The sequence below is a fragment of the Cebus imitator genome, unplaced genomic scaffold (genome assembly GCF_001604975.1).
Source record: "Cebus imitator isolate Cc_AM_T3 unplaced genomic scaffold, Cebus_imitator-1.0 Scaffold316, whole genome shotgun sequence".
Classification (NCBI taxonomy): domain Eukaryota; kingdom Metazoa; phylum Chordata; class Mammalia; order Primates; family Cebidae; genus Cebus; species Cebus imitator.
This window is the reverse complement of record NW_016107631.1, coordinates 1,262,617-1,276,392: the sequence shown is the minus strand read 5'-3', so window position 1 is coordinate 1,276,392 and position 13,776 is coordinate 1,262,617. Positions and strand designations below refer to the sequence as shown.

Genomic DNA, 13,776 nt, shown 5'->3' with positions numbered 1-13,776 from the left:
GAGACCATCCTGGCCAACATGGTGGAACCCCATCTCTACTAAAAATACAAAAATTAGCTGGGCATTTGGCATGTGCCTGTAGTCCCAGCTACTTGGGAGGAGGAAGAATCGTTTGAACCTGGGAGGTGGAGGCTGCAGTGAGCTGCGACTGTGCCACTGTGCCCCAGCCTGGCAACAGAGCAAGACTCCGTCTCAAAAAATAATAATAATGATTCTCTGACAATAAATCACATGGTACACAGACTATATGATATAATCACAGAATATATGATAGTATTTTAAACTGAAAAAGCATTCATGATTACATGGATTGTAAAATATCAAATACATAAAATTCTTGAGATCCTAATAATGCTAGGAACAAAGCACATTTTGTTTTTACTAGGGCACCAATGTACTTTTTAAAAAGTTAGGGCCAGGCACAGTGGCTCACGCCTGTAATCCCAGCACTTTGAGAGGCCAAGGCAGGAGGATCACTTACGCCCAAGAGTTTAGGACCAGCCTGAGCAACATAGGGAGATCCTGTCTCTATAAAAAAATCAAAAAATTATCTGAGCATGGTGGCTTACGCCTGTAGTCCCTCCCAGCTACTCAGGAGGCTGAAGCAGGAGGATTGCTTGAGCCCAGGAGGCTGAGGCTGCAGTGAGTCATGATTGTGTCACTGCACTTGAGCCTGGGTAACAGAGCAAGATCCTGTCTCAAACAAAACAAACAAAACAACAATAAACCAAAAATGTTTAAACAATAAAATAGAGGACAGATATAATCACAAAATATAGACAGCATTTTAAATTGAAAAAGTGCTAATGACTACAATGGATTGTAAAACATCAAAGACATAAAATTCTTGAGTTCCTCATAATACTGATAACAAAGCACATTGGTCTTTGGCTTTTACTTGGGCACCAATGTACGCTGAAAAATGTCAGACTTCAGTTTTTAGAGCAGTTTTAAGTTCACAGCAAAATTGAGCAGAAGGTAGAGTTCTCATATGTCTCTTTCCTCCTCCCCCTGCCCCCAGCCTCCCCACTATCAACAGCCCACACCACAGCGGTAGATTTATTACAATCCCTGAACCCACATTGACACATCACTATCACCCAAAGTCCATAGCGTACAGCAGGGTCACTCTTGGGGCTGTACATTCCATGGGTTTGGATAAATGTGTAATGTTGTTTCCACCATCGAAGCATCAGGCAGAGTGGTCTCACTGCTCTAACAAAATCCTCTGCATGGCTATTCACCCCTCTCATTAAAGCCAAACAGTCTTTCTTTTTTCTTTTTCATTTTGAGAGACAGGGTCTCGCTCTGTCACCCAGGCTGAAGTGCAGTGGCAACCACGGCCCACTGCAGCCTTCAACTCCTAGGCTCAAGTGATCCTCCTACCTCAGCCTCCAGTGGCTAGGACTGCAGGCATGTGTCTACTGCACCTGGTTAATTCTTTGTAGAGATGGGGTCTTGCTATGTTGCCCAGGCTGGCCTTGAACTCCTGGTCCTGCCTCAGCCTGGGATTACAGGCTTGAACCACTGTTTCAACCTGCTTTTTTTTTTTTTTTTAAGAGATGGGGTTTCACCATATTGGTGAGGCTGGTCTCGAACTCCCGACCTTAAGTGATTCGCCCACCAAGGCCTCCCAAAATGCTGGGATTACAGGTGTGAGCCACTGCGCCGGACCTCGACCTGCTTTTAACACTGTTTTGACCTGCTTTTAAACAACTGACCCTTGGCTGCTTTCAAAGAGTCAGGGTTGGCCGGGCGCGGTGGCTCAAGCCTGTAATCCCAGCACTTTGGGAGGCCGAGGCGGGTGGATCACGAGGTCAAGAAATCGAGACCATCCTGGTCAACATGGTGAAACCCCGTCTCTACTAAAAATACAAAACATTAGCTGGGCATGGTGGCGCGTGCCTGTAATCTCAGCTACTCAGGAGGTTGAGGCAGGAGAATTGCCTGAACCCAGGAGGCGGAGGTTGTGGTGAGTCCAGATCGCGCCATTGCACTCCAGCCTGGGTAACAAGAGTGAAGCTCCGACTCAAAAAAAAAAAAAAAAAAGAGTCAGGGTGTCTGAAACTGACCCCTGCAGCAGCACCTTCCTTTCTACACACCTCCCAGTGGCCAGTGTGAGGATTGTCCTCACAAGAAACCACTGGAGCGGGCCTCTAGCCTGTCCAGGTTTGTGGCTGCACAAGGAATATCATGGACCTCTCTCAGGCCTCAGGAGGGGCTCTGGGCTGGGGAAAAGGTGGGAAAGCATCGAGGCAGTCCCACTCCTTCCCAGGTTCGGGCTAGACCTGGGGACAGCCTCAGCCATCTCCTCGCTGCGTCCACACATGTCCACCCCACCCCCACCCCCAGGCTGGCCCTCACCGAGGAGCAGCAGCTGATGTTTGAGAAGCTTACTCTGTATTGCGACAGCTACATCCAGCTCATCCCCATTTCCTTCGTGCTGGGTGAGCACCCCCTTCCTGCTGTTCCGGCTCCCCGTGGCCGCCCAGGCTCCAGACAGGCCGGGGGTGGACCACGAAGAGCTGGGTCTACGGGCTGGGGTGGGGGATGGAGGCACGCCAGCGGCAGGTCGGCGCCTCTCTGTAGTTCAGGGAAATGTGCGGACTGCAGCCAGAGACTGAAGTTACACCTTAGGTAAGACGTCCTGTTGTTAGGAAGCGCTGACATCATAGTCCCTGGAGCCCCTGCGCGGGAGGGGAGAGGCTCTGGCGGATTTCTGGGACCAGCAGGGGGACCCCCGGGAGACAGAACCCTTGGGGCTCTCGCGTTGGGGCTAGGCCTGCCCGCAGCAGAAGGCTGGAGCAGCTGAGGCGTCGCCGCGCCCTGGGCCCTGGGCTCTGGCCGCAGCCCGGCCCCTCGCCCCCGGCTCCTCCTGCCCAGGCTTCTACGTGACGCTGGTCGTGACCCGCTGGTGGAACCAGTATGAGAACCTGCCGTGGCCAGACCGCCTCATGAGCCTGGTGTCGGGCTTCGTCGAAGGCAAGGACGAGCAGGGCCGGCTGCTGCGGCGCACTCTCATCCGCTACGCCAACCTGGGCAACGTGCTCATCCTGCGCAGCGTCAGCACCGCGGTCTACAAGCGCTTCCCCAGCGCACAGCACCTGGTGCAAGCAGGTGGGCGGGGCGGGAGCGACTGGGCGGAACGGGGCGGAGCCAATGTGGAGATGGGCGTGGCCGGAATGGAAGATGGGTGGAGCCAAAGTCCCCTGGACTGTGGAGGTGGGGATTGGGTGGAGCCAGGAGTGGGGTGGGGCCAAGATTTGGGGGTCCAGTTGGGCAGGATAGAGTCGGGTGTCTAAAGGTGGGGCGAGGCCAGGAGCCCACTCTCCAAGAGTAGGAGTTTGAGGCAGGGCTAAGGACCCTTGAGGGATAAGGGAAAGAAGGGTGGCGGCTTGGGAACTGGTGAGGTACTAGGTTCTACCTCCCTCTGCCCGTGCCCCTCCTGATCTCCGATTTCCACTCTGGAGGTCTGCGACATCCGTCTCTGACTCCCCCCTTGGCCTTGCTTAACCTGGTCCTAGTTAATAAGACAGACCCAGGCTAAGCGTGGTGACTGTCGCCTGTAATCCCAGGGCTTTAGGAGGCAAAGGTGGGAAGATCGCTTGAGCCCAAAAGTTTGAGACTTCCCTGGGCAACATAGTGAAATCCCTATCTCTACAAAAACATTAAAAATTAGCCGGGCAGCCGGGCGCGGTGGCTCACGCCTGTAATCCCAGCACTTTGGGAGGCTGAGGCGGGTGGATCACGAGGTCAAGAGATCGAGACTATCCTGGTCAACATGGTGAAACCCCGTCTCTACTAAAAATACAAAAAATTAGCTGGGCATGGTGGTGCGTGCCTGTAATCCCAGCTACTCAGGAGGCTGAGGCAGGAGAATTGCCTGAACCCAGGAGGCGGAGGTTGCAGTGAGCCGAGATCGCGCCATTGCACTCCAGCCTGGGTAACAAGAGCGAAACTCCGTCTCAAAAAAAAAAAAAAAAAAAAATTAGCCGGGCATGGTGGCATGTGCCACTACGGTGGACCCAGTGTACAGGCACACTACGGGCCTGGTGGTATGTGCCTGTAGTCTGAGGCTAAAGATCGGGAAACTGAGGCAGGAGGATCACTTGAGCCCAGGAGTTCCAGGCTGCAGCAAGCTAGATCGCACCACTGCACTCCAACCTAGGTGACAGAGCCAGATCCTGTCTCTGGAAATAAATTAATAATAAATAAATAGATAAATACCCTGCCCACATGCTCAGCCCAGAATAGCACATAGTAGGTGCTCAGAATTTTTTGTTGTTGTTGAAAGAAGGAGGATGGCAAAGGAGTGCTCAGGTCTGTATAGGTCAGCAGGTCCTGGCCTGGCCGCCAGGTGCCAGCCACGTGCCTCCTGCAGGTTCTCCCACCCACTGCCTCCTTCGCTCCGCTCTGCAGGCTTTATGACCCCAGCAGAACACAAGCAGTTGGAGAAACTGAGCTTACCACACAACATGTTCTGGGTGCCCTGGGTGTGGTTTGCCAACCTGTCAATGAAGGCGTGGCTTGGAGGTCGAATCCGAGACCCTATCCTGCTCCAGAGCCTGCTGAACGTGAGCCAGGGCTGCCACAGGGTGGGAAGAGTTGGGTCCACAGGAAACAAGGTTTCCTACAAAGAGAAGGCTCGAGCCCTTGAGGGTCTTCCCAGAGCCTGAGGTAGGGTTGCAGAATCTTTTCCAACAGCATTCCATAGCCCGAGGTGGTCCCTTCTCATAGGCCCCTCCCTCCTCTCCCAGTCTGTGAGGTCCTGGCTCCTTTTCGATAGATGAGGAAGCTGAGACACAAAGAGGTTTAGACACAAAGCTGACCACACAGCCAGGGATGGACCATGAGCACCAGACCCTGGTGCCTGGAGAAGAGGTGGAGGTGAGCCCAGGGTGGGGGCAAGCCCAGGGTGGGAGCAGGTGGTGTTCAGAACCCCATCCCTTCCTGCTGCCCCCAGGAGATGAACACCTTGCGCACTCAGTGTGGACACCTGTATGCCTACGACTGGATTAGTATCCCACTGGTGTATACACAGGTGAGGAAGAGGCTAGTGAGGCTGCCCCTTTGGGAAACTGAGGCTAGAAGGACCAAGGAAGCAGCAGGGTTGGGAAAGGCTCACCTAGAGGCTGAGTAAATTGCTCCCCCTGGGAGTTGGGCCCTCACTTTGAAGTTGGGCCTGGACTTTGAAGTGCTGAGTTCTAAGAGTCCAGGCTCCTTCCTGGCTCAGTAGAGGCAGTGTGATTATCCCCATTTTAAAGAGAGGTTGGCCGGGCACAGTGGCTCACGCCTGTAAACCTAGCACATTGGGAGGCTGAGGCAGGTGTACTCCTCACTGAGGTCAGGGGTTGGAGACCAGCCTGGCCAATGTGGCGAAACCCGGCGTCTACTAAAAATACAAAAATTAGCTGGGCATGGTGGCACACGCCTGTAATCCCAGCTACTCAGGAGGCTGAGGCAGGAGAATCGCTTGAACCTGGGAGGCGGAAGTTGCAGTGAGCCGAGATCACACCTCTGCACTTCAGCCTGAGCAACAGAGTAAGACTCTGTCTCAAAAAAAATAATAATAAAATAAAAAAGAGGGTTAACAGAGACCCTAAGTCACATGAGTGTGCAAGTCAGAACAAGGCCTCGGTCTCCTGTCTCGGCCCCCAGCCCCAGGAGCATCTGATTCAGGGTTCCTACCTCGCCCTTTGCTGCCACACTCCTCCTCCTCCCAGGTGGTGACCGTGGCGGTGTACAGCTTCTTCCTGACTTGTCTAGTTGGGCGACAGTTTCTGAACCCGGCCAAGGCCTACCCCGGCCATGAGCTGGACCTCGTGGTGCCTGTCTTCACATTCCTGCAGTTCTTCTTCTATGTTGGCTGGCTGAAGGTGAGCCTCTCCAGGGCACCACTGGGCTGGAGGCACGGCCAGAGGGGTCATGGCCAGCAGCCACCTGAAACGAGGATGCAGTGTCAGGAAAGGAAGTTCTCACGGGTAGAAAGTGGCAAGCAGGGCCCCGACCACAGCCCTGTGGTCTGCACTTTCCCGTGTTGTTACTTTCTTGAGGCCTGGGTCTGCGTCTGGAGGCTGCACCCAAGGCCCAGACTTAGCAGCTTGAGGGACAGGGAGAGCTCAGTCTAACCACGTGCCACTCCCTCAAGAGAATATTCTTCAAACGTCTGTCTGGATAAAGGGGGATTCATGGAATAGGAGTGGCAATGGCAGGCCCCACTGGTGAGGCTGTTAAAATGCAGGCTTTGAATGAAGAGACCCCCAAACAGGCTTTGTGTGAGTAACGTGGCTGTTTATTCACCTGAGGCCAAAAAGGGCGTCAGCGAAGGGCGGTGGGATAGGACTTGGTTTTATAGGTTTGGGGCAGGCAGTGGAAAGTTACCGAGTAAGATCAGCTACAGTGGTGGGGTTGGGGCAAGGAGTATATGTTACCACCGTAAGTTCAGTTACAATGGCGGGTGGGACAAGGGTAGTTAATATGGTAGGGTGGGGTGAGGAGTATTCACATTATCATAACAGTTAAGATGGCAGAGTGGGGTGAGGGGAAGCTTATGTTGGGGGGGTGGAAGCTCCGCTGGGCAACGGGGGGTGTGGTGATCAGCGGAGGCAGGCAGGACTTTAGACTTTCTGGGTCCAGGCTTGCACATGGAGGCCTCACAGAGGCCACTTCTCATCTCTGCTTAAAACAAAGCCCGGAGGCTGGGCATGGTGCCTCACACCTGTAATCCCAGCACTTTGGGAGGCCAAGGCAGGCGGATCACCTGAGGTCAGGAGTTTTTAAGACCAGCCTGGCCAACATGGTGAAACCCTGTCTCTACTAAAAATACAAAAATTAGCTGGACGTGGTGGCAGGTGCTTGTAATCTCGGCTACTTGGGGGGCTGAGGCAGAGAATTGCTTGAATCCAGGAGGCGGAGGTTGCAGTGACCCGAGATCGTGCCATTGCACTCCATCCTGGGTGACAGAGCAAGACACTGTCTCAAAAAAGAGATTTTTTGAGGCAGATTGGCACCACCTCTCCTTATTCAAGATGCCTGTTGGGGGGTCTCGTTCCCCACCTTAAGTGGCTGGTGTTTCCTTCCACCACACCCAGTACTCTGAACAGGAGTTCTGAATCACAGTGTTCTCTCTACCTCTTTGTCTTTCCTTCCGTTATCCACCCACTCTCTCTCCCTTCCTACCCTCCTTTATTTTTTGGTAGTGGGGGTGGAAGTCTCCCTCTCTGCCCTTCCTGTCCATGTCTCTCTCTCTCTCTCTCTCTCTCTCTCACACACACACACACACACACACTCCTATTCCTCTAAATTCCACCTGTCCCCCAGTTATCTTTGATTTCTACAAATCAAAACAAATCACACTTTTATTCTTGAAATTCTCCAAGGTGCAGCTGGGTGAGGTGGCTCACACCTGTAATCCCAGCACTTTGAAAGGCTGAGGTGGGCAGATAACCTGAGGTCAGGAGTTCAAGACCAGCCTGACCAACATGGAGAAAGCCCATCTCTACTAAAAACACAAAATTACCCAGGCGTGGTGGCACATGCCTGTAATCCCAGCTACTCAGGAGGCTGAGGCAGGAGAATTGCTTGAACCCAGGAAGCGGAGGTTGCGGTGAACTGAGATCACTCCATTGCACTCCAGCCTGGGCAACAGAATGAGACTCCATCTCAAATTTTAAAAAAAAGAAAAATTAATAAGAAAAAAAAGAAATTCTCCAAGGTGCCCCAGTGGCCTACAAGATGTCCCCTGGACCCCTAAGGCAGCTTGTCACCTCTTTGGAGCTTTGTTAGGGCATTTTAGAGATTACTATCCAGGAATCTGCCCTCCTGGACTGCCCTTTAGTTCAGCACATCTTCAGAGTGTATCTCTATTGCATGAATGAATACAATTATGCAGCAGGATAAGATGCATGAGATGAGATAAAGGTGTGACTCCTCCGAGTGACACACTCAGGGACAGCTGTGGGTGTGCAGGGAAGGACTGGGTCAGGAGAGTCAGAGGGCCTGTGTCCAGAAGTGTGTGGTGCCCATAAGTGTCGGGGCCTGGAGCCCTAAACTCTGGCTTTGAAGACAGTGGTCAGGCAGGAAGGGTGTGATGGGGTGTAGAAATGGCAGCCCTGAGTTTAAGGGGGGAGGCTGGCATTGAGGAGTTCTGTCTGAGGGTTTACAGAGCCTCACCTGTCCCCAAGGTGGCAGAGCAGCTCATCAACCCCTTCGGAGAGGATGATGATGATTTTGAGACCAACTGGATTGTTGACAGGAATTTGCAGGTATGGAGAGAGGGAGAGGCCATACCATGGACCTTCCCCAAAGGGGCCCAAAGACAGGACCCCACTGTTCTGCAGGGAGGCCTCACAGTGAATTATCACCCCTTCCCCTTGTCCCTCCTGCAGCCAGTCCTTCACTCACAGGATTCTCACCTCAATCTTTGAGGTGGCAGGCAGGCACCCATCTCCTCATTTCACAGGCAGGGAAACTGAGTTGCAGAGAGAGGGAAGTGATTCCTCCAAGTCATCAGGCAAGCACAAGCTCCTGCCTGGCATGACCTTTCTGTGGGACTTCTCCTACTGTCCCTGGTGACCAGGTGTCCCTGTTTGCTGTGGATGAGATGCACCAGGACCTGCCTCGGATGGAGCCGGACATGTACTGGAATGAGCCCGAGCCCCAGCCTCCCTACACGGCTGCTTCTGCCCAGTTCCGCCGAACCTCGTTTATGGGCTCCACCTTCAACATCAGGTGTGGCCAGTGCCGGGGGGCTGGGTGGGAAGCCCCTCTAGAGCAGGGGTCTGCCTAGGAGCTTGGAATAGCGCTAGGTAATACATACTGGGTGCCTCGTAAGTGTCAGGCACTGTACTATGCTTTTAATATATATTAACTATTGTTTTCCTCCCAAGTTTTCAGATGATTAAAGTACAGGTTCAGGTTCAGAGAGAGCAAGTTGCCCAAGGTCACATAGCTAGCAAATGGTGCACGTGCTACCAAAAGGACAGCCAGTGATCAGTGATGCCGTGGAACATAAGGACCTGGCTTCTTCTGTCATCCAGAACTATATTTTCTTTTTTCTTTCTTTCTTTCTTTTTTTTTTTTTTTTTTGAGATAGGCTCTTGCTCTGTCATCCAGGCTGGAGTGCAGTGGTGTGATTTCAGCTCACTTCAGCGTCTGCCTCCTGGGTTCAAGTGATTCTGCTGCCTCAGCCTCCCAAGTAGCTGGAATTACAGGTGCCCATCACCATGGCCAGCTAATTTTTGTACTTTTTGTAGAGACGGGGTTTCACCATGTTGGCCAGGCTGGTCTCGAACTCCTGACCTCAAGTAATCTGCCCGCTTTGGCTTCCCAAAGTGCTGGAATTACAGGTGTCAGAACTATGTCTTCTGATAAGCTAGGGTGCTTGGATAGGAAGCGGAAGTGAGGTTCCCTGGGATGGGGGAGGAGCAGCAAATACGTCCCAGCAGGCAGCCATGTCATCACAGGTACCTCCTGAATTGACTTTGTCCTACAGAGTAAAGGCCTCAGGCTGCCCACAGCAGCCAGACTTACCTCCACATGGACCCACTTCCCTGATTCGATCCAAATCCCTCTTGATCTGCAGTGGGCTGAAGGGCTGTCCCAGGGGGTCCTGTCTCCCCAGGATGACAGAGTTGAGAGGGCTGTGGAGAGGGCTGGGCACACGTCGGGGTTTATAGTCAAGGTTTTCTTCCACAGTACCCAGTGCTATTCTCCACTTGTTCATTTTTGTTTGCTTTGTTGGTTTTTTGAGATGGAGTTTTGCTCTGTCACAAAGGAAGGAGTGCAGTGGTGCGATCTCAGCTCACTGCAACCACCTCTTCCCGGGTTCAAAGGATTCTTTTGCCTCAGCCTCTGAGTAGCTGGGATTGCAGGTGCCCGCCACCATGCCTGGCGAATTCTTGTATTTTTAGCAGAGACAGGGTTTTACCGTGTTGGCTAGGCTGATCTCAAACTCCTGACCTCAGATGATCCGCCCGCCTCAGCCTCCCAAAGTGCTGGGATGACAGGCGTGAGCCACTGCGCCCAGCTGCTTGTTCTTTTAAAAATCAAACATCCTACTAAACTGCAATCAGATTAACTAGTCGATAGTTGGTGTAAGGGTTGGGAAGGTGATCAAATGAAGGCTGGGGGCTGGCTTAAGTCAGAAACATTTCTGGAGGATGACTTTGAGCCCTACATGATCTGTACCCCAGTAGCTGAAGGTTGAGGAGGGGGAAAGGCTAAAAACAGGATAAAAGGATAAAGTGTAGACCTTGTCTCCAAGGAATACACTATTTACACAGGGAGATCAAACCCAAGCCCCAAACTCTGTATACAAGGTTACAAAGTACTGGATGTCTAGGAAAGGGATAGAACGTGGAACACAGTCACCTTTGGCTGCCTGAGAGGTGGCTTCCAGCCGGGTCTGGAGCTGGGTCTTGGAACATGGGGAGAATTTGAACGGCAGGCCATAGTCTGTGGTAGCTAAGCTGTCCCTTACAGGGTAAAGGTCTTGGGCTCCCAGGATGCCTGTTGCCAGGAAGCCAAACTTCTCTTTGTGGATGTCACTCCCAGTTGGAACCACAAATCTCTGGCATTGTCAGAGTCACTCATGGGCCTGATCTGAACCACTCATGCCAGGGGACCAGTGGTTCTGACTGCCTGGAGCGAGGGGTTTTAAAGGAAGCAGTGAATGATGAGGAAGAGGCCTTTACATGCCAGGTGGAGGTAGGGGTGGGGGTTGGATGTTAACTCTGGTCAAGAGGAAGTCAAAGAACAGTGAGGTGAGCCGGGCCCGGAGGGGTCACCGGGAGGTACAGAGGGACCAGGAGAGAGGTGAGAGCCAGGGCATTGTGTGGCCTTGGCTTGGGGCAGCTGAGAGAGAGGAGGAGGTAAGGGAGAAGTAAGGCCAGGAATTGGTCCTTTGTCCACCTGCTCAGCCCTGCATCTCTTGCTTCTTTCCAGCCTGAGCAAAGAGGAGATGGAGTTCCAGCCCAATCAGGAGGACGAAGAGGATGCTCATGCTGGCATCATTGGTCGCTTCCTAGGGCTGCAGTCCCATGATCACCATCCTCCCAGGACAAACTCAAGGACCAAACTACTGTGGCCCAAGAGGGAATCCCTTCTCCATGAGGGCCTGCCCAAAAACCACAAGGCGGCCAAACAGAACCTTAGGGGCCAGGAAGACAATAAGGCCTGGAAGCTTAAGGCTGTGGACGCCTTCAAGTCTGCTCCACTGTATCAGAGGCCAGGCTACTACAGTGCTCCACAGACACCCCTCAGCCTCACGCCCATGTTCTTCCCCCCTGAACCATCAGCGCCGTCCAAGCTTCACAGTGTCACAGGCATAGACACCAAAGACAAAAGCTTAAAGACTGTGAGTTCTGGGGCCAAGAAAAGTTTTGAATTGCTCTCAGAGAGCGATGGGGCCTTGATGGAGCACCCAGAAGTCTCTCCTGTGAGGAAGAGAACTGTGGAGTTTAACCTGACAGATATGCCAGAGATCCCCGAAAATCATCTCAAAGAACCTTTAGAACAATCAACAAGCAACATACACACTACACTCAGAGATCACGTGGATCCTTACTGGGCCTTGGAAAACAGGTCTGTCCTCACCTGAACTAGAGTCACTGCATTGCCCTGTGCATGACCCCTCTTTCCCACACCCTATCTTCCCTTGCTCTGAGCCTACCTTTCCTCCACAATTTCCTAGGGTCCATCACTGCCAGAGCACGCTGGACCTACACCCAGCACTAGCTTGGAGTATAGACTTGGCCACCTCCACAGGGGTCCTAGGGAAGTGTTAGGGACCTTTTCTCACTTCATCCAAGAGCCTGGTATCACCAGGAAGATCTATTGGGACCAGGTGAAGGAAGATGAGGTTGCGCTGACCAGGATGCCGCTGAAGGAACAAGTGACCAGGCTTAGCTGAGCAGGTGTTATCACTGGCCCCAACTTACTTTGGTAGCTGACAGAAAACCATGGGGCGGCAGTCAGCTGCATGACAGATGAACACTTCCCCATAACCGTTTAGGGTAGTACCCAAGTACTCCAGGAAAAGGTGGCAGGCACTGCCTCACTCCCTGGAACTAGTGATGGTGAGGTTGAGGGTGTCCAGGGCCCTTAGGCCATTTTCTCACTGCCTGGGGGACCTCACCAAAATACTTCATGCTTCCTTGGGGTCAGCCCAAAGCTGTCACAAAACCAGATATTTCTCTTTATTCCAGATTTCCCGGGCACTTTCACCCAATTAGAAACACCCCGCTTCATCCCCAGTCATGTGGAGAGGAAGTATAACTTCCCTTTTCTCAATTCTCAAGCAGTTACTTTTATGGTCAGAACACCCAGCTGTTATGATTGAAAACTTAAAAGGGCAACAAATTCAGTCTTGCTTCTAGGGCTAGACAGGAATTTTACAAACACCTGTGGCTTGTTTAGGAAAGGATGTTAATATTTAAGAATCTGTGGCTGGGTGCGTGGTGGCTCATGCCTGTAACCCCAACACTTTGGGAGGCAGAGGCGGGCGGATCAGAAAGTCTGGAGTCTGAGAACAGCCTGACCAGCATGGTGAAACCCCGTCTTTTACTAAAAAATACGAAAATTAGCTGCGTATAGTGGCGCGTGCCCGTAGTCCCAGCAGGAGGCAGAGGTTGCAGTGAGCCAAGATCTCGCCACTGCACTCCAGCTTGGGTGACAGAGACTGTCTCCAAAAAAAAAAGGCCAGGTGTGGTGGCTCACGCCTGTAATCCTAGCACTTTCAGGTGGATCACAAGGTCAGGAGATCGAGACCAAACTGGCTAACATGGTGAAACCCCATCTCTACTAAAAATACAAAAAAAAAATCAGCTGGATGTGGTGGTATCTGCCTGTAGTCCCAGCTACTCGGGAGGCTGAGGCAGGAGAATCACTTGAGCCTGGGAGACAGAGGTTGTGGGCCGAGATCGTGCACTTCAGCCTGGGTGACAGTAAGACTGGGTTGAGTGTGCAGGCTCATGCCTGCAATCCCACCAAGGCAGGTGGATCACTTGAGGTCAGGAGTTTGAGACCAACCTGGCCAACATGATGAAACACTCTACCAAAAAATACAAAAATTAGTTGGGCGTTATGGCACATGCCTGTAATCCCAGTAACTCAGGAGGCTGAGAGAATTGCTTGAACCGAGGTGAAGGTTGCAGTGAGCCAAGATTGAGCCACTGCACTCCAGCCTGGGCAATGGAGTGAGACCCTGTCTCAAAAAAAGAAAAAAAAGGAAACTTGCCCTCCTACTGCAAAATTTTAGTACAGTATTTGAAATGATGGTACCTTCCATACTTACGCCATTTTCTCTCTTTCTCACTAGGGATGAAGCACATTCCTAACCTGCCTTTTAAGGGGGATGCTTCGCCAGCCAGGTCCTCTCCTGCACGTACCAGCACACTGATCCAGTCACAGCCAAACAGCTGTCCACGATGGAGTATATCCCATGACAGCCTGAATCAAATGGTTAGCCTAACAGATAAAAATCAGTAGTCTAGGACTGGTTCAGCCTTTAATTCCTTTTATTCATAAAAATTGTGAAAGCTAGGCTGAACCACTGGAAACATTTAACTCAAGACACTGGATTCAGTGGAAAACCCTTAATCCTGTCTGAACCCAAGACAGCCACACCTTAGTATACTGCCCAAGCTAAGGAGTTTAATACAAACATTCTCCAGTTTCTTTTTGATCAGCATGACTAAAACTGAACAATGGAGGCTGGGCACTGTGGCTCACACCTGTAATCCCAGCCCTTTGGGAGGCTGAGGTGGGCGGATAATG

The 13,776-nt window shown here is 52.1% G+C and overlaps 1 protein-coding gene across 2 annotated transcripts in view; it reads left to right on the top strand.

Moving 5' to 3' along the window:
- BEST1 (bestrophin 1) overlaps nt 1-13,687 on the top strand; it is an 18,522-nt gene extending 4,835 nt beyond the window's left edge. For both annotated transcript variants that reach the window (XM_017503828.2, XM_037729717.1), the window contains 9 exons: nt 2,353-2,447; nt 2,884-3,117; nt 4,420-4,574; nt 4,964-5,041; nt 5,724-5,876; nt 8,184-8,264; nt 8,579-8,730; nt 10,945-11,583; nt 13,319-13,687. In XM_017503828.2, coding sequence (XP_017359317.1) covers nt 2,353-2,447; nt 2,884-3,117; nt 4,420-4,574; nt 4,964-5,041; nt 5,724-5,876; nt 8,184-8,264; nt 8,579-8,730; nt 10,945-11,583; nt 13,319-13,337 — 1,606 coding nt within the window. In that variant the 3' untranslated portion in view covers nt 13,338-13,687. The remainder of the gene's footprint in view (nt 1-2,352; nt 2,448-2,883; nt 3,118-4,419; nt 4,575-4,963; nt 5,042-5,723; nt 5,877-8,183; nt 8,265-8,578; nt 8,731-10,944; nt 11,584-13,318) is intronic.
- The last annotated feature ends 89 nt before the right edge of the window (nt 13,688-13,776 follow it).